Here is a 27,591-nt window from a genome sequence, read left to right on the forward strand (position 1 = left end):
CTATACTGGCACTAACTATGCACTAAAAAGTCTTCCTCTTAGTACAGGAGTTTGCAGAAGCTTCTGCTAAGATAATTCAAAGGAATTTTTGGCTGTGACAGTAAATGCAGTGTTAATTCTGAGCAGCAGCACTGGGACATGCAGAAACTGTTTCATATTCACCAGACTCATTCTTAAAAGTCAGTGTACATTTCAACCATTTCACTGCACAAATGTGCGTCACTGCATGGCAGGTTTGGAAGTCCCTGCCAGAGAGCGCTGCTCCAAACACTTCCTAATATATGCAACAGATGCCAAATTATTCCTTTTTATTTTCACAGCTTGTGTTTGTGCACCCAGTGCCCATAGACGTACCCTGCCAACCAAGGCAATTTGATCTTTTGTCAAGATACTTATGTGAAATATTCATGAGTCATAGATGGAAATTTTAGTCCCGAAGTTTTATAATTGGTGACAATGGTATCGCCTTAACAACTTTCCCCAGACCTGGCATCTATCTGGTATAAGGGCATTCTGTGTCTAATGCTGCAGAATGGAGAGGGAGGGAGAAGTAGGGAATAGTAAAGGTTAGTAAAAGAAGTCCAGGAATAAAAATTGTGTTTTGAAACTTTGGAGTGCTTACTAATAGAGAGGCATGAGAGCATTTCATAAAACGAATGAATGCATCCTTATTAAAGCAATATATGATGCTGTCATCTCAAGTGTTTCTAAGGACATTAAAGCAAAAAACCTTCAGCATTGAAACTCAACTCTTCTTTCTTCTTTCTCTTTTCTTTCTCTTCATGCATGTATGTTGGTGTAAGTTTTAATCTTAATTTATTGCCTTCTCTGCTTCCCACTCACTCCTTAAAGCTGGTATAGAGAAGTAGTGCCTATCATTTGAGGCAGTTTGGATGCAAGTCAAAGCCTAAGGCCCTTCTTTCTTTTTCTGTATAATTGCCAAATTAATGAGTTCAATTGGGCTGCACCCTGCAGTAAACATAATAAAAGTCATAAAAAATAATGAACTGGATTATATTTTAACGATAGATGTCTTGTTGCTCAGTGCCCGCTTCCACATGTCTTATTCTTTCCTACTATTTTCTTCCTTTCTGCAAGAAATAAGATATCCTTATCACGAGCCACATTGACCTCATGGGTTGTGCGATAAAAATACACGTCCTTGCTCTGGTACAGCATTCTTTAATGACTGCCATTCATTTAACAGACCTGATGATTAGGTAATATTCTTTGACATGTCTGGGTAATGCTGTTCTTTCTCATATGAAAAAGTCATAGAAAATGTGTTAGGGATGCCATTTAAGGAGACATAGTTCCAGCTGCTTTGAAGCTGCAAAGCTCCATTTGCTTGACTACAAATGCTGTTATTTATGCCAAGCAGGTACGCCTCTGGAGGATACACATTCTTGCACTCAGAGACAGATAGGGAAAGCAGTGAGGCTCTCCAGAAAGCAATGCCATCATACACTCCAAAAGTAGGAAAAGGAACATTATGGTAGTGAGAAATGCAGTGTGAAGTAATAAAGTACCAGCCTCCATTTTCATGCTAATCTATTTGCTTTTTCATCAGCTGGACACCTGATTAAATTGCCTAGAGTAATCTACGTACCCTATGCATATCTCTTATCTCCATGCCCCTTAGGAGGTTTGCCATAACAAGAGAAGATTGATAATTTTAAGTATATTTTTTTACTGATTACAGCCTGATCTAAGGAGATGCTAGAGCATCTCATTCAGGGTGCTGTGGATCCTTGATTCGTACTCATTTTAACCCAAGTTAAGACCACTTAACATCCTCTAAGAGGAGGGACACATTATTGTGCTGCTTTACACCAAAGCTTCCCCTTCTTCTTCAACAGGTGTACTCCCTGGGTGTATGAGCGCAGCTAGTTCTGCTGATTTCAGGGAGAAAAGCTGGTGTAGGTGTCTGTGTCTTCTGTTCATCCTGGAAACAGGAGAGGCCACTGGCATCTATTCCATCCTATGCGACGCCAGCAAAATTATTTAGTGAATTCCAGTGATTTACAAGCTGGAGTGTAGCCCAGGCTATCAGTGAATCTTCCAGAATCAGTATTACTGGTGATAACCTTGCCAAAGAAAAGACCCCACATTTCCAAGCTGAACAAGAGAGAACGCTCCTATGTTCTGGGGTCCTTTTAACCTGTGCTTGTTAAAAGACCTGTAAATGAACTGCCAAACAACCATTAATGAAAACACAAAAATTAAAAGCTGTATTTTGGAAGAACTGCAATTAAATATGTACACTTTTTCCAGCCCCAGCTTCCATGTGTGACATACACTGGGCCCCTGGAGTCCATATAGCCAACCCTGGTTCAGATGATGATACATACAAGCCTAAAACAACCAGCCGTTTTAGATGGATAACCAGGTGCTAATTTACTAATGAGCATAGACCCTTTACATGCAGGGAGCTATTGCCCCAGCTCTCCAGGGGCTTGCAGAGTTGTTATGGTGTGTGTGAGACACATGAGCTAATTAGTATGTAATTTCCTTTCACACTCTAACCCTGGCTCCTTAACGACCCATTTAAATGAGAGGCCCTTTCTCTTTACTGCTCCCTATGCTAATCTCTGGCTCACTGGCTTAGTTACAGCTGCCCATGAATATTTTAGGGAGTGACGGTTTTCCAGCCCACATTAATTGAGTGGGGGGTACTGGTTTACCAAATTGCAAGTGTATCTTTCCATACTCTTATTTTTGGTTGCCTGGAGTAAGTAGTAGCAAATGATTATTTGCACAGCTGAGCTGCCTTCCAGTTGTGGTCTTTCTGCTGCGTGTGGTCAACTGGCAGCATGTTGACAGTTGTGTGATTGGTGGAGCGCTCTGCAACGGGCAGTGAGTGCGAATTGCTAGATGCAGCTGAGGTCGAGCTTTGTTCGTCATCCTATAGGTCTAGACTTCAAAGTAGTTTCCTAGCTTGTTCCTATCTCTCCTCCTCTCTGCCCTTTATCATTCTGCCACAGTCCAAGTCTTTGCTGTAGAAAGTGAACCTACTAGTAACTCTCTCCAGCTGTTTATTACTTTGCTGGAAAGCTGATGTATAGTAGCCCTTTTTGTAGATGGCTCTCTGTGTCTTCTTTCACCGAGTGCTGAATATCCACCAAAAGAAGCAAAAGCCTGTTGCTTGCCATACTGCAAACTGGACTGGTCATGGCATTGTAAAGTATCTGGTGGAGGAAAGAACCTCCAGTCTCTTGGTAGCAAGTCTCTTCAATTCCAGCATTTTCACACTAAATCCTTTCCTACTAGACTGTGGCTTATTTCATTGAAGTTTCCTGGGTTTATGTTGGTCCAGCAATTCTTTGGCTGTATCTCATGGCTGACAGTATGTTACATCCCCTAAAAACCACACCTGTCAGAGAGCTACCTTCAGGTTCTGGGTAGTGTCCCCCAGTAACTTTAATGTCCCTGCATTTTGCATTTGGGAGGTTTAACTTAAAACAGAGTGTCAACAAAGTGCATTGACATGGTGAAACAATAAGCAAAATCAAACATTTGCTATTATGATCAATGTGGAAAAACAGAGCAGTTGCATTTTATGATGAAACCACTGTCTGAGGCTGAAGAGAAGTGCAAAGCTGCACTTCTGTCAGTGGAAAGCCGGAACTGTGCAATAGTATCACATCTGGAGTGTTACCAAAATTTCCTTGTTTGCTTTTAATATTTTTTTTCTAGCTGTGGGTACATAAGAAATAGTGCTTAGTAATCTGAACCTTCTCTTTCTTTTCATCATGTCAGGCTTGCCAAAAAATCCTGGTTCGGTAACTTCATCAACCTGGAGAAAGAGGAACAGATTTTTGTGGTCATTAAGGACAAACCACTAAGCTCCATTAAGGCTGATATTGTCCACGCTTTCCTCTCGGTAAGTCACCCCAGCTGCCTTTTGGAGACATTGATCACTGGTTAGTTCCAGGACTCCTTGTGCCATATGTTACTGGGCAGGGTCTCTGCTCCTTCAAATGCATCCTCTGTGGATTTCATGTATGTGGCCTGTTGATTCAAGTCTCCACTGCACTCTGTCTGAATTTCTAACTGTAGATAATACTGTCTGAGGTGAGAAAAGATTTCGGCCCTCCTGAGAGCACCTCCAGGTTGCCAGTGCTTGGGATATCACTGCAGTTAGACCATGCTGCTGGTGCAGTATCAAGACAGTGATTTGCTGATCTGCCCAACTAACCTTACAGTCACCATCTGGGCATCAGATTGGGACTCCCTCTGCTGGGTATGCCCTCCACCACTTTGGGCAGACAGAAATCCTGCCTCACATCTGCATTCATTGCTTTAAATCTCCTCTTCAGTGCTGTATGGGAGGAAGGGGTGTAATTTCTTCTGGAGACCAGAGTATCAGCTGTTGTGGTTTATTTACGGTCTCAGAAAGCAGGAGGAAATTGACCTTTTTTTTCCTATAGAAAGTCCTTATTCTCACTATCTAAAAGTACCAATGAAGATAAAGCCATCCTAGTGATGTTAATTTGAGAGATTTTTTCAATTCAAGGTAGCTGACAACTTAATTAGACTTTTTTCAATAGAATTAAGAAAAGGAGGCTTCATTTCTTGCATCATTTGTTGAATTGATACTGTTTTCAACAAAATACTGCAATCCTTTTTAGTCTCTATGATGCTGCAATGAATTTCTTCAAAAAAACCCCAGCCACAATCCTTTTAAATGTACAGGCATACAAGGAACAAGTGGAATACAGTAGTGTGCATCAGACACTGGTCTCCATCTCAGACTGGTTTGAAGCAGCCATCAGTTTCATGCATTTACCTGTGCTCTTGGGTTTATACTGTGGTGTAGTGTGCACTGCGATCTATATTGGTGAATGCATCCGCACCCCACATGTGTGGGTCAAAGTTTGATGTGGTGATTTGTGTGCAAATCCTATGAATTATATCTTACAGCCAACTTCAAACTTAAATGCATTTTCACAGCCTGCTAAATAAGTAAGTCCTTATGGTCAGCTTCTCAAAGGATTCATGTATGTTTTTTCTTCTAAATTAGAAGCCATATTTCCAAGAGATTTGGGTTCTTGTTGGTTTTTTTTTAATCTGATCCTTTATGAAGCAATAAGTAGAATGTGAGTATGTTAAATTCTGAATGGTAGCTGTTTGAAAATTGGGCAGTTATGAAATTCTTCCACAGGTCTGAAGATACAGACATTGGATGATACCGGAAACCTTCTAAAAGTTTTTTTACGTATTGATAAGAGTTGGGTTTTGGATGAGTTATTTGCAGACATGCTTTCCCTGTGGATATCCCAGGCATTTGTCTAAGTCTGCTCCGTATCCTGGTGTCTATTTGATATCACAGAATCATCAAACAGTTGAGGTTGGAAAGTACTTCAGGAAGCCTGTTGCTCAAAACACAATCAGCTGTGAGATCAGACCAGGCTACTCAGGTGGTTTTTTATATGCAGCCTTATATCCCACTGACTTTTCTGTTCCCTCCCTTAATACCAGTTTTCACTCAGCATTTCTCAAAACTGGTAGGTGAGGAGGAAACAAAAGACTGACTGACTGAAGTTACACAACATGTGTAAATCTACAAGCATACTGGGTATTCCGCCAATATCCAACCTTTAAATTCAGGTCAGTCCCGTAAGGAGCAGTGCATTCTTCTGCAGTGTCAAGCAGCCTACCCTCACAAGAACACTGTACATTACAAATTCAAGTCCAGAAGCAAATCCAACAAATCTTATCCACTCTGGGAATGTGCATTTTTCTCAATTGAATTTTTCAATTTTGTTCCTTTTGTGCTCTGGTTCTACTATCTCCTTCTTCTGACCTGTTTCAGATTCCAAGCCTCAGTCACAGTGTCATCTCACAGACAAGTTTCCGTGCAGAATATAAGTCCACAGGAGGTCCTGCTGTCTTCCAGAAGCCAGTGAAGTTCCAGGTGGACATAACATACACAGAAGGGGGAGAGGCGCAGAAAGAGAACGGGATCTATTCTGTCACTTTCACACTCTTATCAGGTAACCACTGCAGAGCTGTAAAATGGGTGCAAACTGGCTTTATTCTTGCTGTATAGAGGTCTGCAGAGAGAGATGTGCCAGGGGAAACAATATAACAACAGCCTTGACCTCAGAAGAATTCAGTGGGTGCGAGTACATCAGGAAGAACAGTGTTGGTAGTGATGGAGGTGCTGGGAGGCAAAACGATTCCCAAAGGCTTGAAGTTGTCACTGTGATTAGTGTTAAAATGGCTGCTCTGAGCATCAGATTTGCACTATCTCCCTGTACTACTCCTTGTTTCTCTTAAAGGTCTTGGTGTTACAGCAGGATGCTGTGAGGCCACTAGTTTCTTCCTTCTGAAAGAAACACACAATCACGCTTGCCTTCTGGGTGACTACATGCCCTCTTCCTACTCTCCACCACACCTCCCACTCACCCCAGTGTTAAAAAAACGGACAAAAAAAACCCAAACAGCAACCAAACTAATCAAAAACACCAAAACCCCCATCTTTTCTGTCTTTCATAAAAATGGGGGGCTGTGTAACAGCTTCTCAAAGCCACACCTTTGGCTGACAGGCAGATACACTGTCAGTACACTCCAGGGGACAGGACTGAAGGGAAGATGCTTGTGACCCTTCCCATGCAGCCTGGGTTGTATGAGTATTCAGCTTCTGCTCCTCTCACAACCATTTGTGCCTCTTCTCTCCTCACAGGTCCAAGCCGTCGTTTTAAGAGGGTAGTAGAAACCATTCAGGCACAGTTGTTAAGCACACATGACCAGCCTTCAGTGCAGCAGTTATCAGGTAAGTAATTTCTACTGTTGAGCACCTCGCTTCAGCAGGGACAGGAAGGTGAAGAGCCTCTCAATACCAGGAGGCTGAGGGAGGCCATCCCTCTGATTACAGAAAGAAACGAGCTCCATTCAGACAGAGCAGTAGCTCCCCACACCCACCCTACTCCTCCCTCTCTCATTCCCACTCCAGTGCTCCCAGCACATTCCCCAATTGAACAGCTTCTGCCCTCCTCCCGCCCAAAGAGCCATTTGCCCACTTCTCCATCAAAAGCTGCATCATCAATAGACCTTCCAGATTTTCTCTGGCTCCATAATCTCCCAGAATAGGGACATGCTCTAGAAGATACCAAATTTTTGAACCCTTCAGGCATGCTTTAGAAACATCCAACTTCAGAGGGTCCCAGAACAAAGCTGAGAACTACTTTTAAGTTAGCCATTAACAGCAGCATTTTCAGATGGTCAGAAGGTGGCTAGTAGTTTCTATCAGTGTGGTCAGCTTTTCAGCCCAATACTGTAGCAGCACAAATCATACACTAAGGTTCTGCAGAAGCTATATCTTACCTCTTTTAAAAGTAAATGTAAATTCTTTATGGTGGTAAAGAAAGCCTTAAGGTGTGTGACCCTTTGCGATGACATCAGTCTGAATCTGCAGGCAGCCTGAGTTGATTCTACAGAAATTGGCTTTATCCCACCATTATGCAGCAAATGTTCACTCTGAACACAAGTGGTGACACACACAAATAAAAAAAAAATCAGTCCTTTAAAAGGACAGAACAAAAGAAAAAGCTGAAAATTGAAAACTTCAAGAAGCTTAGCTATTGGGAGGAAGGAAAAATGGGGAGAGGTAGAAAGAATCTACCGATACGGGGAATAAATAAAACAAAGCATAGAGCAGAGGCTGCAGGAAGAAGACAGAGAGGCAGGAATATTGGGAAGATTTTTTTCCCATTGTATGGTGACTAAAAGGTAGTAAGTAAATATTATATATAAGAGCCAAATTCTATGCTTGACTTCTGTGTGAACCAACCAAGACAAAAGCAGAGGAGTGAAGTCGGATTTGCATCCTGAAGTTAAATCCCAGCAGTCCTTGGCTCATTGCACATCCTTCTGGTCTAACAGTGTGGCTTTAATAGCTGAAGACAAAATAACTCCATCTAGAAGGGTGTATGCTTACTACATGACAGAGAAATATGTGAAGTTCAGGAAATATTATTTTCCACTTTACTTTTGCCCTCCAGCACTGCCTGACCTTCTGCACCCTGGATTGCAAGGGTGCCCAGCACATGGGTTATTTTGTTAGGAAACAGGAAAGGTGAGGATGCTAGAACTAGGTTTGATTCAGGTTTCTGCTGTCTGGACTTTTGAAATTAAATGAAACTCAAGGAAGCAAACAGAATTTTCTGCCAGCCCTTCCTCTTGGGAATTGCTGGGGCCAAGTGGGAGTGAGAGGAATTCAATAGAAAAGCATCCTTTGAGTCTAGTTCATATTACCCCTGCTGCATGAACAATGTTCAAACATTCCTTTTTTCTTAGGGAGAGAAGTGTATCCTTGCTTCTGGAAGGAAGAAAAAGCTGTTTAAAAAGTAAATAAATTATGATCTTAACTTCTCAACCCTAGTATCTGCAAGCTACTGTGGCTCTCTAGAAGGCTTTGGACCCTGTTGCACACTTGCATGTGAAACAGGATATTTCCCTAAGAAAGTCATATTATAGCAGGAATAAAAATAATTCATCTGACTGAGCCTCAGGGAGATGTTTCAGGCAAACTGTGCTCTGAGAAATGTGTCTGACTTACAGTTTTGCTCTGGTTCTGGAAGGGAAAAATGATATTATAGACAGAGAATCTCTTTGTACTGCCTAAAGCTACATGAGAGTATGTGATTCTAACAGGGAAAACACAGCCTGATCTTTAACACCAGAGTGGAATGGATAACCCCATGCAGAGCAAAACAAAAATCAATGGTCTCTTGAAACTTAAAAATTGGAATTCTCTCAGCCAGGGACTTATCCAGGCAAGACAACTCACAAGAGACAGGGTGCCAAACTATCCTGTGTCATAGCACCAGACCTGATCAACAATATCCAAGTCTCTTGATAAAGAGAACTAAAAGAACCTTAAAATTTAGGTTGGAGCAGAGTACAAGGAAAACAGGAAAGGAAGGGGGAAAAACTTGTTACCAAGAAGAGATAACCTGTGCATTCAGGTAGGGAGGCCCTGTGATTCACATCCCCAGCCAGAGAGAGTAAGGAGAAATAAAGGGATAAAGGGACTCTAGAGTTCACATTCAGCACTTTGCTTAGCTGGGTAGCTGTGGTTAACAAGATGGCTGTAAAAGCTTCTAGAAATTGCCATGGAATTACTCAGCATTTCTTACAAGAAACAAGGCAAAGTCTTCTCCTTTTCTCTTCTTCACCTGTATTCCCAGCCCTGAACACCTTACAGGAATTGTGGTGGTTAGACTCCTATTCAGGGTCATGTTTTGAGGATACTCTGTAGGCAGTCCACTGCTGCAACAGAATGAGGACATTCTTCATGTCCTCCTCCATGGTGCTGAGGACACTGCTGGCTCTGACTAGCAATACTGGCTCAGCACTGGAGATTTTCCTAGCTCACTGTGCACAGACATACCCTCTGTGTGGTTGTTTCCCCTGCCTTTCCGATGCAGTTCAGATGGGATGATGAAAAACATCAGTGAAAGGTGTATGCATGTAAAGTGAGACCTGCAGAGGGGGAAGATTCAGTGAGCACAGTATAAAGCAGAGCAGCAAGACCTGATAAGCATGATCTGATAGTCATTCTGTCTCCTGCCCCTCCTTGATCTGTTATGCAGCATGCCAGCCCACTAAGCCGGCTTGCCTGGGTTTCAGAACACACTTTCCTCTTTCTCATTTCCTCCAGCTCACAACAGTGTTTGTAGATGTTGTGTTGCCCATGCATCTGTGTGTGTGTGTGTGTATGTGAGCCTGATACGTACCTGATTTAGGCAGATGTGTTCCTGTGTCACACTTGAGCACCTTATAATCTCCCTTCCCCTGGATATCCCTCCATTCACTTCCATTTTTCCTTCCTAAGACTGACTGTGCTTATTTCTTCTGACATACTCTGAAGCAGGAAAATAGCTTCCCTCCCTTACCTGAATAAGTCTATAAATAAATGAAATGTGTCCCAAAAACTAATGTAATACTTCCAAAATCCATTGTCTAGTTAGTGTCACATATCAGTCTTCTACCTTAATGTTTCAGGACATTAAAATGTCTCTGGTACAACTCCTTACTGGCATAGTACAGGTAGCTAGGGATTGATTCAGCTTCAATTCCCAGTTAAAGAACTAGAGAACATCATATGAAACTAGGGGAAGCCATGTACCAAAAAGAATATTGGAAGGTCTGTCTTCATGTAATGCAAGATCTGTGGAACACCTCGCTGAAGCAGGTTCTGAATGCGAGGAGCTTGGAGATGTTCATCTTCCCCTGAGTACTCCTTACTCGCGGGAAGGCTGGACAGCTCCCTGGAATAGAAACCTTAATGAGGATTGCTATACAGAGAAGCTGCAGCAGGCTCAGGAAGTCTCTGACCTGAAATTGGTGAGTGAGGTAGCGTTAGAAGGAAGTGTTCTGTGAGCTTGGCCTGCTGTTACACTCCAGCGTGTCTGTGTGTGGCTGCTGATGGAGACAGAGCACTGCATAGTTTCGGTCTTTGATCTGAACCAGAATAGCTGTCCATGTGTTCTTGTTACTGGTATCACAAAATCCATTAAACCCAGTGAGGCCATGAAAGACCTTTTGAATCAAGAGCAAGTATTGCTGTCTATTAGAGCAGCTGGCCTTGTTTGTCATCAATGTATGGATCTGTCCAGGAGCCTCATACTCAGAATCTCTTCTTAGGTAATCCCTGGGCAGGATTGGGGGACAAAAAGATCTCTCTCTGTGGAAGAAAATTTCTCAGACTTTTGCCTTTGTTTCAGCCCAGTACTCTTTCCATTAAATCATAATCTGTTTTCCTCCAATGCCTTTGCACAAAAGAGTAATAGAAACAGCTGGTGAATAGGGACACGCAAAAGCCATCTGTGATCATTCACAGGGTATCAATTTTTATTTCCCTAATATTTTATTGCCTCTTTGGGCTTTGCTTTTAAGTGTGGGGTGCTGCATATTCGTATTATTCTTTCCCATTTTCCCATGTTCTGGGCAATCAGCAATACTAAATAGCCTTCATAGCTTCTTTTTAATAGGTTTTCTATTTCTTTATTATATTTATTGGCTTCATATCAGATTTTAACCATTGGCATCTCAAAGTTCAGAGCATCTCAGTGATGCTGCTGGAAATGCCTTTTATCAGCATAAACTGGTGTTTAGAGACCATATCCAGCTTCGAAATAGGGCAGTGTGAATTCTTGTACTCCGTGTGTATCTTCTGTATGCACCCCAGCTGCCTTACTGTGCTGGTGTACATCTCAAAAAGTGAAACATATTCATGTGACCCAAAAATCTTTGCTAGAGTGTTGATCTGTGAATTCTGGGTGTTCGTCTTTGTGGCTCATAAAAGCTGTAGGCTTTGCTATGAAAAAATCACGAAGAAACTTAACGGTTTCCAAACGTGGGAAGGATTTTATCATCAGGACAGAAAACGGAGTGAGGAGCAAATGAAGTGCTTTGGAAGGTCAGCTTCCCACTGCAGACACAAAACAGAGCTATGCAAATGCTTGTTTGGAATTGGACCTTAAGTCCATTTTACCCAGGGCTCACCCAGGTCCCAGGTTTATCTTGTTTCCTGCATTCTCATGGGATCCTGTGTGTCTTACCACTCACGTAGTGTCTGGGGCTGTCATGCTTCCCACCTCCAGAAGGTGCCATGTAACACCTGGTTGGATTGGCAGAGCACTATTTTTTTGCTGAACAGCTTTAGAGTTATTACTAAACAGACTTCACTAAAATTGAGTAGTTTTGAAATAAAGCATGTGGAAAACAAGTCCAAGCTCTCCGGAGTTTTGATAGGAGAACAGTGAATTTCAAATAAGCACCCAAACACTGGGGAATTCCAATCCGAATCATTACTGTCTTAGACCACAGGATCTGGTGGCTCCCTTGACATCATCTCCCTTAATAACAATGTTTAACGGGGACTATGAGCATCTGGCAGGAGATGCTTTCTGGGGTCTAGGCCTGGCTTCGGAGATCTCAGAGGAGCGGCTGTTTGGGTGAGATTTCCTGGGCTGGGACAAGTCTCAGTCTCAGAGATACCAGAAACATCCCAAACCAGGCACCTCGATTGTGAAATTTATGTAGGATAGAAACATCAAAATTAAAGAAAGAAGAAAATTTGAAAGTGAAAATCAACAGAACACTGGCAATTTTTTAATGGATTCAGAGCTTGTTTGGCCTTTTGAAGAAAGATCTTATTTGAACTGAAGCATTTTCCATCTGTTAAGGAACTGAACTGGGTCTCATTTATGAAGAAATCTTGGTCAGATCCAAAGCATGATTGGCTGCCAGCAATCTCTATGGAATAAGGAATTGCCTTATCATCAGAAGGGTTGAGATCTGACACTGCCTCTATGCTTTAATTAAAAGAAACCTAAACAGCACACATTAAAAATGCAGTTGCATGACCCATCAGTGCTTCTCAGGCAGCTAAAGGCCCTTGGACCCTGGCTTTAGTCACCTCATATAACAACCTGGTTCCCACAGTCACTGGGTTATGGATTATTATCCTTGAGCAGAAGCTGACTGTCAAGAATCTAAGGCTTTCTAATTAGAATGAAAATTCTACTTTAAAATTATGAAATATTTTATCATATAGAGTATTTACTAAAGCAGATGTTACTATATGATGGAAATTAAGTAAGTATTCAAGTAATTACCGTAACAGAGAAGCTGAAGGCATATTAACTCTGTTAGTCTTTCAAGTGATGGAGTATGAGCTACTGTTTCTGGTGTGTGCATGTTTGCTATGCTTAGGAATTGGGGAAAAACAACCTGAACATGTCTTGGAAAGATATTAAAACCAAAAATATATTCCTCTACAGTTTCTGGCCATGGCAATACAGAGAATGCAAATTTTAGTTGTGCATAAAAGTTTTAAGAAAGACAAATTAGAGGTTTTATTGACGTTTCTTTGATACCTTTCCATGGTTTTAAATTTCAACAAATGTTTGGGGATTTTTTCCTATCCATCAAAACCAATTCTATAACCTGCAAATTTAGGTTTTTGGGGACAAAATGGTATACAGAGCCCAAGATGTTATGCTGTTAAAAAAGCCTGTGTTATAGTCCTTTTTCCCTGTTGTAGATCTGCCAGTTTGTATTCTTGTCACACCATTAATGTATGTAGACCTATTACACAATAAGCTTTAAATGAAATACTAAAAAGAGCTATGCTGACTGCAGGTGACTTAGAAGAAAGACAGTGTTCTAAAATACTAAGGGAACATTATTTTTCATTTGTTAAAATTAACAAGGAAACAGAAATACCAATTTCAGGAGAATCTTAGGAAGCCAGCCACAATGTTTACCTGCTCTTGACAAATCCAATTACTACCCTTTTTTGTTTCCAGACTGCTGGTTACTGCATGGCCAGTCAGTCTGGATACACTTGAGGAGAAAATTCCTGGTGTTGGAGGTGGAGGTCAGACACGATCTTTTGGTCATATTTGAGACTTTCCTTGCTCTTATGTGTTTTTTCAGAGCAGAAGTTCTGCTAATGATTGAGTGAATGCTCTGAGCTCTACCACAATAGATCAGTGTTACACTGCATTACAAGGTGCAGTTGGCTCAGAGGGCCTGGACAGGAACCACTGAAAGGCATGAGACAACAAACTTCTCTAAGTTATTAAAGAAAGAAAAAAAAGTGATGCAAACTTGTGACCCCGACTTCTGGTCGTTGGCTCTATCAGCAGTAGGCACTTCTTAAGCCTGTTAGGCGTCTTCAGGGGAAAAAATGTATTTTGGGTGTGTAATCTGCCTTCTCTCAGTCAGACTAGCCAAAGAATTTCGAAGGCAGGTAAATTCTTGGCCTCTGTGACACTTCTGATACCTTGTTCTAGTTCTTGAATCCTCTCTTCTCCTTCACCTCCTTCCTTTTTCCCCTTTCTCTTTCAATCTTGTGCCTTTCTGAGAGACTTTCCATGGGTATCATCTCCCATTGACCTCTGCCAGCCTGCCTCTAACCTTGAGGATGGAGAGCATATAACTGCTGCCTAGATGCTTTGACCAGAGAACAAAGACCTGCCCTCTCTACTCCATGCTTTCCAAAATGATCTATGCAGCACAGGCCTGGCTGCATCAGAAAATATAGATATCCATGCTCTTCTAGCATGGGTTCAGCTTAGCAAAGCATATCCAGCACCCTTTCTTCCTTTTTTGAAATTATTTTTCTCGGTATTTAAGGACAGAAATGCTGGGAAATTTTCCTTCCTTCTCTCCTGCAGACTTTTCAGCATATGGGGAGTAGGTAGCACTTGCTAGCAGTTAGGGATTTTCAGGGTATGTGTGCCTGTTTCCCAGAAGCCTATTTCTTGAATTCATTGAGAGGCCAGGCAAGAGGAGATCAGAGACTGAACTGAGTGTATTAACTGTTAGCCACGTGCTCAGCAGCGAGTGCTCTGCATTGCCCAGTGCTCATGGACTCAATGGCTTAGATCCCAAAAGCAAGGGAATCCTGACTGACAGCAGCAGGTCTGGCTTGCCAGCAGGTTCCATACAGAAGTGTCCAGCTGGGCTGGTCCTTTCTGCTTTAAAGGTGACATGTAGAGCTCCTTCTGCTCATTGCACCCAAGTAAGAAGCACTCAGAGGCTGTGGCAACGGGAGCTATACCCAAAGCAGACAATAATGTCTTAGGGCCAGCTTCTGCCACCCTTTACAGATGTAATTCTATTGCCTGCAAATAGTAATGTTGAAAGCAAGGGGAGTAAGAGACTAAGAGACTACACATGAATGAGAGAGGCAGAGTTATGTCTGGAACTTTGGATATTAGCCTTTGTGATCTAAAAGATGTTTCTGAGCTGTGTAAACAGCCTTATCATTCTGTGTCTGATAGCACAGTGCTGCATTTCATCCCTCTTTCCAGGTTTTGATGTACATAGAGCAGCTGGCTGGGCATTTCCTGGCTGTTGCAGGCTAACTTGCAGAGCTGGCCAGGTGAAACAATGCATTCAAGGCTTTTGGTGTGCTAATGTGGTGGCAGAACATTTCCCACATCTCACAAATACCTATAGCAGAGGTGAGCAGAAGCAGTGGGACTGAAGAAGCAGCCACTCTCAGTCATAGGGCCAGGTTTACACTGGTGTACAGTGGGTGGCAGAATTTGGCCTAGGTTGTGTAAAGACCAAGATATGTATATGTTTCCTGCTTCAGGTAATAATGTGCTAAGTTACTACTTTATGCACAGAGGTATGGAAACCATTTTTTATGTTTTTCCCTCCCTCCTCTTTCCGTTCTATGATCCAGACACCACTAACTGTATGGAGTTGATGACTGGCAGACTTTCCAAATGTGGTAAGAACTTCCTTCCCTTCTGCCTTTTCTCCTTCCCTAGCCCCTGCTGAGCAACATAATAATGCGCCGTCCTGTCCCTTCCCCCTGTTCCCCTTCCCTACGCTCTCCCACGCTCTTTTAAAGACTACCCACCCCCGACAGCCCACTATGTCTTTCACTTACCTGGTGGACACAAGCATATACCCCTTACTGTGTTCCTCCCCATCCATGCACAGATGCACAGGATCCACCACGGCTTTCCCTTTCATAGCACAAGTGTGTGGTTGTTGCACTTGAGATTGCCTCCCTCACTGTAACCCAGGCCAGTGATTTTCTTTTTCTTTCCTGGTTTGTTTTTTTTTTTTCTCTTTTGTTTACTTGCTGCTTTTGATTCATGATTCTTCAGCCCCTTTTCCACAGTGAAGCTGAATGCTGCCTTGCTAGCTGCCATCTCCCATGGTTTCCCGCTGTTTATTGAGACAGGATTGCTGTGTTATTTAATTCCCTTTTGCATCCACGCCCTTCTTCCCCAGACACCCTTGCAGTAAGACCCTTTCAAATCTTCCATAAAACAGGCTGCATACTATCTGTCAGACACTTAACTAGTGTAAATTATCATAATTCCAGTCCAGTCTTGGGGAAGGATGTTGTGTCCCTTGCTGGAGGAGTAGGGAACCTACTGAAGATTAAGAATTTTGCTAGGAATGAGGAGGGGGAAAAAAAATGTTTCCTGCAAAACTTGCAGCTCAACTTGCTTGGAGTTCCATTAATTTTAATTAACTTGTCCCTTGCCTTCCCTCTATGCACACATGGACTGTAATTCTTTCTTTCATTACCTGTGCCCCTAGGGACTTCTCCAAATGCAGTAGCAGAAATACCCAAATACTGTGAGGGTTTTGTCTTACTACTTCTGTCTTGTACAGAAACATTCAGTACTCTTTTCTCTTCAGATTTCCACTCTGGTATATATACAGGTTGAATTCAGGTATCTCTGTGAAAAAGAACACAATGGGTTGAGGAAGTGACTACTGAGCTAGTACTGCTCTCCAGCTGGACCCATGACTCCTGCATCATCTCTTTGCAAACTGAAGAAAGTTGTTCTGGAGTTCTTGTGGAGTCTCTATCAACAAAGGAAAGTTGTCCTAGTGGAGATAATACCAGGTTTATGTATGTGTGATACGGGCAGAATTTGGCCTGTTTCCAATATTTCAGGTGATCTCTTTCCCTTAAGTTGTAGCTTTGCTGGGGGGGAAATTTTCCTTTGCACTGAAAGGAGCTCATGTGGTTTCTTTGAGTTTTCTGGGTTGAACCATTTCTGATCTCCTTATGAAGACTCATTTAAGTTATAGGCAAATCTCCAGCTTCTTCTTGAAGGCATCAGACAGCAAATCCCTCTTCTCCCTCAAGCCTTTGTTTCTTGCCCAGATCTGGCATTCACATCATACAAAAATATTGAAATGCTGATTCTACTGATTGCTTATGAGTTAATTGAGCTATACAGATAGCCAGCCAGTACTCTGCGTTCTCTAGATAGGGAGCATTACTGCTGACTCCCAATTCAGGCAGGCCCTGCAGCTGTCGCAGTGTCAGCATCAATCCAACAAGGGACAAAGAGGACAAGGTGAAGGCCAGCAGGGAGACTCTTTTGTGGCAGCTATAGCACAGACAGAACACACAGACATGTATATATCCAGAGAAAAGAAAAGATGGATTGTAGGGGTTTAATGGAGCTGCTTCCTTTAAATCATATTCCCATTGGCATGCTCACACACAACATAAGCCGTGGTGTCTGCACCATGCTGAATTCCACCCTCCTGTATGAATGAAGACCTATTTTGTGTGCAGGAGAGCTCACTACAATTTAGGCAGATGAGTGAAAGGGAATGATGCCCATTTAGTCTATTATTGGCAAACTGTCCTCTATGACTTTGAAGGCAGGGAACCCCCTGTGAAGTTGTTCTAGTAACAAGAAATTGTTTAAGAAAAACTATTCGAGGTGGTTTTTTGACCTCATAATTGTTCCGTGTTCTGAAAGTCAGCTCAGAGAGAGTAATTTTTGCAAGACTTAACACTGGAGCAGGAAGGTCTAATCAGATGCTTTATGCCTGGCTCAGCCATGTGAAAGCTCTGGTGAAAATGAGGAGTATCTTCTCACCCACTATAAACCACTGAATGTCATAATTAACAGCAAAGCAAATTTATTTAGCCATTGAAATGTTATCTCATCTTCTGCTAGCAGTGGTCATCAATCTGAGAAGGGATTTTGCATATAGCCATTAGAATTGAAAAACAAGTTAATGTTGAACAGCAAGGGTATGGTTAGGAACCGACAGCATCCAAGTGATATAACAGCTGCTATATCGACCCTACCTGTGCACACTGGAAAACTGCTGTCAACTCTTAATATTTCTCCACAGAAAAAAATAATTCAACTCATTTGAGTGGGGGAATGGGCATTTCTGTCATCAGAAAGACTAGTTTCCATGAAGTCTTTCATATCTGTTCATAAGATTAAATTTACCTTGTAAAAATTAAAACCTTTGTATTTAAAATGTAGCTGTAACCTGAAAGCTACCTATTGGAGTGATGCCTTCTAACTTAGCTGATCTATTCCTTGTGTGTATTCAGAGCCAAATCAGTTTCATGGCAAATAAGTGTTACCACTCTATCTTTATAAAATCATCACAGCTGTAAACGAAGGAGCTGCATTCTGTTTCTTTTGAAGCAGGTTTGAGAGAACTTTTTACTACCAGCTAATATGGTATTTATGTGTACCTCACCAAAGAATAGGTTGCATAATTGACAATGAAGTTCTAATAGATTCTGCAGAGCCTTTCCATTAAAAAAAAAAAATTAAGATAACACACGAACTGGAAAGCCCTCCAACTTCAACCACAAAGCTGGGACTTAGAAAGAAAGTGTCATTGTAGATTGAGCACATTGAATCTGGAGCCATTGATATACACAATGTAGTGCCATTTCAGTGGTCTATTCAGGAAAGAGCGTGTCCTTACAAACTTTAATGATTTTAAGTCCTTTAAATAGTGAGCTGAGAATTTCTTTGGGTGGTTGACTCAGTAGTAAAGCTGGCGTTTAGCCTTTGATAGCTCTCCTTCCCAGTCATCCCATTTTTTGGAGTCCTTACTAAGTATGTTTAACCAAGGTGCTGGCTGCTGAAAGCAAGCTCTGAAAAGCCTTCCTTATTTTTGACTTTGCTTTCTGAGAAACACCATGAAGCCTGAACACTTTCCAGTCTCCACATTTCAGCTGTCTGGGGCTGAATTTTATTTCCAAGTAAGGCAATTTTTGCTTGTTGCTTTCCATCCCTCATGACTCTTGGGAAAGTCTTCAGTTACATCAGTGGCACTTCCATGGAACTGGATGATGATAGGAGGAAAAAGTTAGTACATGTAACTAGTGCAGCTCCAGTCAAATCATGCTGTTATGTTAGGCACTGCACAAAAATATGTTCCTGCAAACTCCTAGGCCATAACCCTGAGACAACAGGCTGTCCAGAAGACCTTGTGTTTATTCTTAAAACACCCTGTGTGCCTGCTTACAATTCAGTACCTTGATTCCTTGCACCAGAGTTAAACAAAAAGCTTTATGCATCCTTGTGTGTACCAGTGGCTATTACCAAAATGACTTGATCAAAGAAGTAGCACAGCAAATCCTCTTGTCTTTCATATCTTTACAAAGTATCTCAGTCAAATCTCTTGCTTCCAGCATTTTGGACTTGACATAGCTTCCAATTCAGAGCCATCTGACCTTGTTCCCCCATGGTAAATCATCCTCTGCGCACACAGAGCAATTGCAGTGCAGTAAGGGCTTCTCTTTGCAACTCCTCACTATCACAGTTTGATTCATACAGATGCAAGCATCTGTCAATAGCATCCCAAGCAACCTGAGAAATTAGGAGACTTTTTGTAGTTTGAAATTGGTAGCACCATCTTGTGTTGAATTGCAGCATGTAGTTTTGTGAGTGCTAATTTAGGCACTGTTGGTTTTACTAGCAGCAGCAAATATCTGGATTTGGTGCCCTTGGAAGTGATTCTGATCCATATTGTCAGTAATTAGAGTAATCCTGCTTCTCACAAAGTAGCTATTTGATGAAAGAGGAGGTTGGTGATTTGTATTCATAAAGTCATAACTGATGGCAAAAACACTGTTGCTGAAACCTGCAGAAAAAACCATATGCTGCCCTCCAGCTGAAAGGCTTTTCTCACCACTGTTGCACTGTGAGCTAGTCAGAACAATATTCTTTTTAATTAGCATTTCTGAAAAATGTGCTGGCTACTGGTTCTTCCAAGCATGGCTGATTCTTCTAAGTTGTGACCCAAATGAGAGAAAAGACCCACCTGAAACATCACATACTCATTCATAATGGGTGGATCATAAGTAAGATAAGTCAGATTTTCCAAAGAGTTTAAGCAAGGTTTCCCATTTATCCTTTCCCATTCTTCTAGAATCCTTTGCTGTCTGAATGGGTGGCTGACTTCCCCCACATTCTAGTCCTATCTCTTCATTCTATTTTTGTGCTGGGGCACATTTCTTGCCCAATTCACGACTCATGTTTTTGTACTGTAGAAGAAGGTAGCAATAAAAATGGCAACTTGGAACTAATGATGCATCCAGATGTGTTCAAATATTTGGTGTATGTCAGATCCTGTTTTGACAGCTATGGGTAGATATTTACTGTCCAATACAAGACCTTTTCCTCTTTGTCTATAATAATACCTTATGCAGAAAACACAGATAGGTATCTCTCTCTTAATTAAGATCCCAGTACTTCATGGCCGGCAGCGCGTCAGGATACTCCACGTGAATATTTACTTGCTGTAGTAAGCTAAATTTGAGATGGCCTCCCCAGAAGATTAAATCATATTTTGAAGGGATTAATTCAGAGGAAATGAGGAGGAAACATTTCACCAGCATACACAGGTCATTTCTCCTCTTAGGAACAGATCAGAGAATTTAAAACCCGTAAGATCGTATTTGAACATCCATCTGGCAGGAAAGGACAAAATCAAAAAGTGCCAATATATTTCTGACATTTGTATAGACAAAAAATTGGAATGAAGCTAGAAGTCTCTAAGAGAATGGTTAACAGCAATACCATCATCTGCTGTGACTTTACTGGTGTAGGTCATCAGCTTCCCCCCCTCAGCACACACTTGTGCAGGGAGATCTTTGTAAAAGGACAGGCAGATACAAAGAATTCTTGGGCTGAGTCCTTTACCAGTCAATTTGCCGGAACAGTGTGATTCCACAACAGAACCTGGCATCTCTTCATCCCACCTCTATCCTTGCCTGCTCTTTCAGTGCCACCAGCTGTCCAAACAAATGTACGGTTCCCTTCTCTCCATCATGTCTCTTCTTGAATGTTACAGGGTGGTGATGGATTGGTGACAGCTGTTATTCATCAGTGATGGACACATATATTTTCTAATTAATTACTCTTGCCTTAGCTCTGTGCAAGGAGATTGGACACTTCATCTGTTCAGGTCTTTGCTGCCTCCATTCACCATTCTGTAACTCATTACCCAAAAGCTACCTGTCTCAGTTATATCATCTGTGATTGGAGAGGCAGAACTGGATCTCAGCTTCTCTGTGTGTGTGTATGAGAGAGAGAGAAAAAATGTGCAAGATAGAGGCAGAATGGCCATCTGGATGCATCTGACTAGTGACACATAATGGGCTACCCTCCTTCAGAGGAGATGGTATGTTTTAGGGGAGTAAGAGCAAGGATGAGTTATAAAGCATTTAAATGTCAGGTTGTTTTTCAAAATCTGCCTAGGTGTGTAGTGACTGAAAGTTGCCATCTTCTAGTGGTAGCACAGATACTTGTGCTGACTGTGTGACAACCTGAGTATTTCCTACCAGCAGTCTGTTTCTGTAAACACTGTTTTCAGCTGGCATTTTTACTGGCAGAGCCTAAGGACCCCAGAAAATAAGCCCTGTTCTTACCTTTGGAAGTCATCTTTTCCAATTGCAATTCAGGTGTCCTGCTAAAAAACTGGAGTTGTTCTGTGGACTGTCTCCATTTGCTAGTTGTAAATTGAAATGAAGTCAAACCCATCCCATTAGTTAACTAACTGGGGGAAAAAATAAATAAGCAACTTGTTCTGGTCAATCTGTTGTGACAATTCATAAATCCAGTAAAAGACACATCTGTGTCTCTTGAAATGCCTTCCTGACTTCCTGTACTTTTAGACAAGTATGTCTTGGAATTTCTGCGGTTTCTTTAGCTCACTTCAGGTGGCCTAGAACAGATTCATAAACTAGGAGAAAGTTCTGTGTGATAACCTCCAGCAAGACATTGCAATGTCCTTTTTTCACCCTTCTCCAATCTGGAGGGAAGCCTCATACATCCAACCATTAAATGAGCAAAAAATTCTTTCCAGAGTCTCCTTCAGTAGTCAGTGAGCTCATTGAGGCATCTTTCTGGTCTGTGTTTGTACATGCCTAGGCTAAGGGCTCTTCAGGCTGGAGGAAGACCCCTACACAATACTACAACTAAACAAAGAGGAATAGGCCACTTTTATCTTTTTGTCATCCCTTTCACTGCATATACAGTTGGAATGGACTTTGTATTTTAAATCATCTGTTTTCAAAGGCAGAAAGGCCAACAGAAACCAAGCAAACAGGCAAAAAAAGCCCAGTCTTAACAAAGAGGGCTAGAACTCTGTTAAAGTAGAGAAATGGGTTTGAAAGGGAATGGATTATCAGCCATCAAGACTGGGTTTTGATGCTTTATGTGAAAGGAGTTGGATTTTTGTTACATAATTCACTGAAACCACAGCTGTAATCGAAATACAGAGCAAGCTAGGGATGAAAAAGCAAAGGGGTTAAAGACAAAGGAATAAATATAGAAAGAAGAGCTGAGTAGCAAAGTTAGGCAGAAGACTGTAAGAAGGGATGTGAAAGCAACAGGGGAAAGAATATGGGCAATCAGGTTCACAAAGGTTGTCTGTTTCCAGTGGAGACCTATCTTTTCCCATTTGCCTTCTCCCAAAGCCTAAGCTAAAAATGTAGAAACCAAAAATTTATCAGCTATATAGGAAGGAAAGGCAGAGGGTAATCCCATAGATGGCATACTGGGCTTGTGCAACTTTGCATTCAGCACCACAAGGATTAATCCATTAAAAGTACATACACTTGAGAGAGATGGTTTCACAGAAGGAAGAACCTCAAGGATCACTTCCGTTAACTCAATGCTTCACTAAAAACAGGACTAAGTCCTTATCTCCTTATCTGCCTGTGATGAAATGTTACAAAACAGCAGGCTCTAATCAGTGACTGGAGCCTCCAGGTTTGTCCTGAGGCTGTTCACCATCTCCTGTTTTTTTCCAAGGAGGACTCTGAGGGTCCTTTCAAGGTCAGGGCAGATTTTCTGCAAGGTCAGAGCAGGCAAGGTGAGTCCTTTCCTGGTGGCAGTTCTTGGTGCCTGGAGTGAGTCACCTCGCTTTCTCTTCCCACTTCCACTTTGCTTCTCAAACCTGTGACACCGCTGGGGCTAGATCTATGTCAGACAGACCTCCTCAGAACAGCAGATCACATAATGAGGACTGTGAGGGTTGCCCAGCCTCCTTTTATATTTTTCTGTCTGTCTCCAGCCCTGTTTCTTCCCTTCGGTGCCTGGTGTATTCAAATGCATTGTTTTGACTTCTCCCATGATATCTGGGAGTGACAATGCAGCACACAGGTGCCACAAGCCAGCACTTTCTCCAGAAGCAGATTTCTCTAGTGTCCCTTCAATACATGACCCTTTCATAAGCTTCAGTGCTTGTTTTCAAAACCATTCCCCTTCCCCATCTTGCAGCATACAGCTCCTTGGTCTAACTCAGAAATGCACATCCATCCGCTCCTAATAGATTTTAACCTAATGCTCTGAACCTCCCCTCCTGCCTCTGATCCTTCTCACAATTTCTCACCCTTGCTACCCTTCACGCTGCCTTTGCTCTGTGTTGATGAACGTTTGCTCTCAAGGGGAAAGACGACCTTAGTTACCGATGTATGAAACACCAGGGAAGTTTTGAAGAATCAGTGAGTGAAACCTTCGTCTCTGTGCAGAGGAAATGGGATGTCATCTAGCTTTCTGAAATAAGAGAGGCGGCCTTTTTGAGGCCCCCAGATGGACTTACAGGTGTAAAAGCCTATCACACAGTTTGTACTGAATGCCAGGAGTGGAAAATTGCCAGAAAAGCTATTCTAATCCATCATCACCTGCATTTTTCAAGTCTTGTTTTACTGAATGTATAAGCCCAAAGGGAACGGACACTAATAGGAGCAACACCACACACCATTTTCATGCTTCCAGCATAGCCAACCCATGCTTACCTATCTCCAGAGAAAAACGTGAGGACTCTTTGTCTGTCCAAAGACCAAAATCTAGACCAGCCCGAGGGTGGGCTAACAAGCTGTCACATAGACACCACCAAAGCAGTGATTTTCAGTGTTTCTTGGTGTAGGATCACTTCTTTCTTGACTGCAGGATAGGAAAACATTATTACCTTTTATTTAATTACAAGTCCAGATACTACAAAAGGCAAAGGAAGGAAAGGGTTAGTCAAATGGCCTATTTTATATTTCAGTAGCTCTGTTTAAACATCCCTAAGGATTTCTTGCCTCCCATTAAATTTCTACCTGAAAATGCTGATTGTAAAGAATCCAGTAGTGATACTGGCAAAGAAAAGCAGACTGTTAAATACTTATGCTGCAATAAATCTCCAGGCACTTGCAAGCCAGTAGGGCACGGGGAGGAGAAAGGGTGGATGAAACAGGGGCTGCATATTTTAGTAGGATGATTAAAAATCTTGTGTCAGGACTCAGCAAATACAAGATATATAAATATAATTTTTAAAAAGTGTTTTATTGCTCCATTCTTGCAAGTTGTACTTCTGTCTACTGTTCCTGTCTACGTGAAAACAAAAAAATTCCCTGATTCCTGCAGAGCCCTGCTTACTCTGCCCTCTTCTTTCCCTCTAAGCTTGTTGAATAAACTGCTCAGCTGAATAACTAGAGATATTCCCCTCCCCTTTTCTCCCAACCTAGCAGTCTTTCCCTCTCCAGCATTTTTTTCAGTGCTCTTTTTCATTCTCTCTGCTGACTCCATTTGCTTATGAAGATGAGGGGTCCAAAGCCACATAAGAACCAGATCTGCCCACATTCCTGCATTCAAGGCTGAGTGTTTGCTTTCCTTTTTTCTTTCTCTTCATAAAGACTATCCACCTAAAAGCAGTAGAAATTAGTCTGAGCACATAGAAGTGAGTCTGTGCAGAGCACGTGCCCACAAACCTAAAACAGTTTTAAGAAAGCTGAGGGAAATCTCTGAAAAGGACGTTGTAGGTGTGGAACAGATATCCCCCTTCCAAAGCATTTGTATGCATGCAGAAGGAAGCAGGTGGAGTTCATGGAGGTCTGACCCCCAAGTGACTGAGAGTTTGATAGTCCTCCACTTCTCAGCCACAAATTGCAGTATGTGCTTTGCCTGGCTGGTTGTTTGGGGCCGTTAGGTAAATGATGCCCTTCCAGAAACTAGCAGCCATTTGCTTGTGCCAGTGGTGTAGCTCAGTGCACAGACAGAACCAGGGCCATCACCACGTTAACCATAAAGCAGAAAGCAGAGGAAGACAACGAATGGATTAGATTAACAAGACCAGGATCCCTCACTGCATATGCCGGCCGCTTGATTTTTCTCAGTGCTTGTTAACATGCAGAGAAAAGCAGCACCTACCTGGTTATCGCAGGGCACAAGAAGAATGAGTAACACATTCCGTTATGCAGAGCACAAATACTATTTACTTTTTCTTTGTACAAGAGCAGTTGATGTCTGTCTGGTATTTTCCATTGTAGAGTAACAAAGCACTCAACCAGTGCTTCAGACAGGTTGCCATGCACAGGAAGTGCTTTCCTGCCATAGTAACTGATTTGCTTATGTTTGTAGTGAACATGATGGGAATTACAGTATTTCTAAGCCACCAGTGTCCACCAACTGTGGATAAATGTCAATCTCTGCTATGAAGAAACCCCTTTGCTCCCAACTGAATGTTCCCGTCTTGGGGATGAAAGGATACGCTTATCACAGCATATCACAGCACTGGGAGGCAGATACAAAGAGCCCATTTCCTTCTGGGAGATGTAGAATGAAATTGCTTAGGCGGGATATAAATTATTTTAATTTGTTAGAACAATGGAGTCAACAGTCCCAATAGTGAGAAAAGCATCATGGGCTTTTAAAGATCATGAACAATGCCTCCATGGCATATGTTAGATAAACACCTTTGGTATCCATGTTCAGATAATTTACTGTGACCTCTCCTATGTCTGATCAGGATTAACCCCCCCCATTCAATAAAATTTAAAGGGACTAGAAATGCCCCCAAAAGGCTACATTTCCAGTAGCAGCTGGTTCCTTTCCCTTAGTAGCACCGCAGAGCCTTTACTCAGGTATGGCCTTCCACACATCCTCTGACAGGACTAGATTAGGGGCTTGGACTAGATGATCTCCAGAGGCCCCTTCCAACCCCTCATTCTGTGATTACCAGCATACGACCCTGCTGCCCGCAGGTCCAATGGCACAAAGGACTCTATTCATGGGCACAGTGCCCCGCCCATGTTAATAGTGTGACCTGCTGTCGTGGCTGTCTTAATGAGATACCTGTTAATACTAGCATGCAAGCCTACACCCCTTCCCAGCTCCGGACTCCACCAGAGTAGATGTCCATGTCATGGAGGCTGTATTGTAGAGAGAACGTAAATTCAGGACAATAAGAAAGTAGTTCTTGACCCTGGTAGGACCCGGAAATAGTTAGAAGCATAACAGCCTGCTTCCACAGTGCATTCGGCATCTTTATTTCCAGGTTCCTGGTGTAAGAAGGATCTAAAGGTGCTTAGAAGCTTGCAAGTACAGACCACAAACCACACATGCAGATGGCAATACTCATGTCAGTCGTAGCTCATCTTTTAAATGCTGTTTCCCATGGAGCACTCAAGTGCTTCAGGTTCAGTGACTAAGAAGTGAGCAAGGAGATACTCAGAAAGAAATGAAAGGCATGCAAAGGCAGTCTAATACCCATTGTAGCCAGAGTGCTTTGCAAGGCTGCAAAGCAAAGCATCAATTGGTGACCACATAGAAATATATCCCATGTTTGTACCAGCAGCAGTAAGATGGGGTGTGCCTGTACCCAGCATCACATTCACTGACGTTTCAGTGCGGAGAGGCCAAGCAACTCCAAGTAATAGAACTATTTCAGCCACACAGTACTGTGTCCTCCTGCTAGGTGAGACGGTATTGCTTCCCCACTCAGGAGAAAATTAGGACCTTCCCCCTAGGTGCTTTATGCTCCCAGCCTCTTTATTTCTGTAGGTGTCCCATCCTAAACACTCTTCCTCTTCCTGCTCATTGTCTTCATCCCCCACACACCCCCACGCACGTGGCTCTGGATCTCCTCATCATGTTCTTCTCGTTAAAAACCCCATTGTTCATTTGTTTGTTTGTTCTCTCTCTCTCTCTCTCCTCTTTTTCTCTCTCTTTCCCTCTCGTTTTTTGTTTTATTTTTCTTCCTTCTTTCTTTCTTTCTTTCTTTTTTTGTCTCCTCTGTTTTGTGTACCCAGGCAGCCCATTGAGTAACTTCTTTGACGTAATTAAACAACTTTTTTCAGACGAGAAGAACGGGCAGGTGAGCCATCCCCCCGGCACGCCAACCAAGCATAGCGCAAACAGCAAGCGGAGCGATTCCGGTTCTAATGACTATGGGTCTAGAGGAGACAATAAGTACCCTGCTGGCAAAGACAAGGCAAAGATGGTCTCATCAGTCGGCCTACAAGACCAACCTTAAATAAACACATAAAAAAATAAAATAACTTAGAAAAAAAACAAAAACAAAAAAGCAAGAAAGAATGAAAGAATATTCCTTAGCAAGCTAGCCTCTAAACTAGAAGGATGTATATACCTTGCCACAACAGTACAAAACTGTCTATAGACAAATTTTGTATGAAGGAATGACTGTATATATATACATATATATATTTATATATGATATATAATATATATCTCAGAAACAAACACAAAAACAAACGAATGAAAGAATGAAAAGAAAAGAAAGAAAAGAAAAGAAAAGGTAGCACAGATGACAAACCCAGTTCACCAGATCTTGGGTTGTGGTTTTTTTGATTGATTTTTTTTTCCTCCCTTTTTTTGAATGTTTTGCTTTTTTTCTCCTTCCTGGTTTTTTGGGTTTTTTTATTATTATTATTATGATTTTTCGTTTTCTTTTGTTTTGTTTCTTGTTCTGTTCATGCTCTCTCTGTGTTTCTGACGACACCACTTGTTTCCGCTCTGCTACCAG

General features: G+C 42.1%; 1 protein-coding gene across 2 annotated transcripts in view; it reads left to right on the forward strand.

Annotated features, from left to right (window-relative positions):
• The window catches only part of BRSK2 (BR serine/threonine kinase 2), a 310,775-nt gene extending 283,587 nt beyond the window's left edge, over nucleotides 1-27,188 (forward strand). Inside the window, exons 16-20 of one of the 2 annotated variants that reach the window (XM_084263965.1) lie at nucleotides 3,760-3,883; nucleotides 5,816-5,996; nucleotides 6,689-6,778; nucleotides 15,215-15,262; nucleotides 26,858-27,188. In XM_084263965.1, coding sequence (XP_084120091.1) covers nucleotides 3,760-3,883; nucleotides 5,816-5,996; nucleotides 6,689-6,778; nucleotides 15,215-15,262; nucleotides 26,858-27,081 — 667 coding nt within the window. In that variant the 3' untranslated portion in view covers nucleotides 27,082-27,188. The remainder of the gene's footprint in view (nucleotides 1-3,759; nucleotides 3,884-5,815; nucleotides 5,997-6,688; nucleotides 6,779-15,214; nucleotides 15,263-26,857) is intronic. The other variant, XM_084263966.1, reaches the window with a different exon arrangement.
• Nucleotides 27,189-27,591: the final 403 nt, after the last annotated feature.

Source organism: Gallinula chloropus (genome assembly GCF_964237585.1).
Source record: "Gallinula chloropus genome assembly, chromosome: 4".
Lineage (NCBI taxonomy): Eukaryota > Metazoa > Chordata > Aves > Gruiformes > Rallidae > Gallinula > Gallinula chloropus.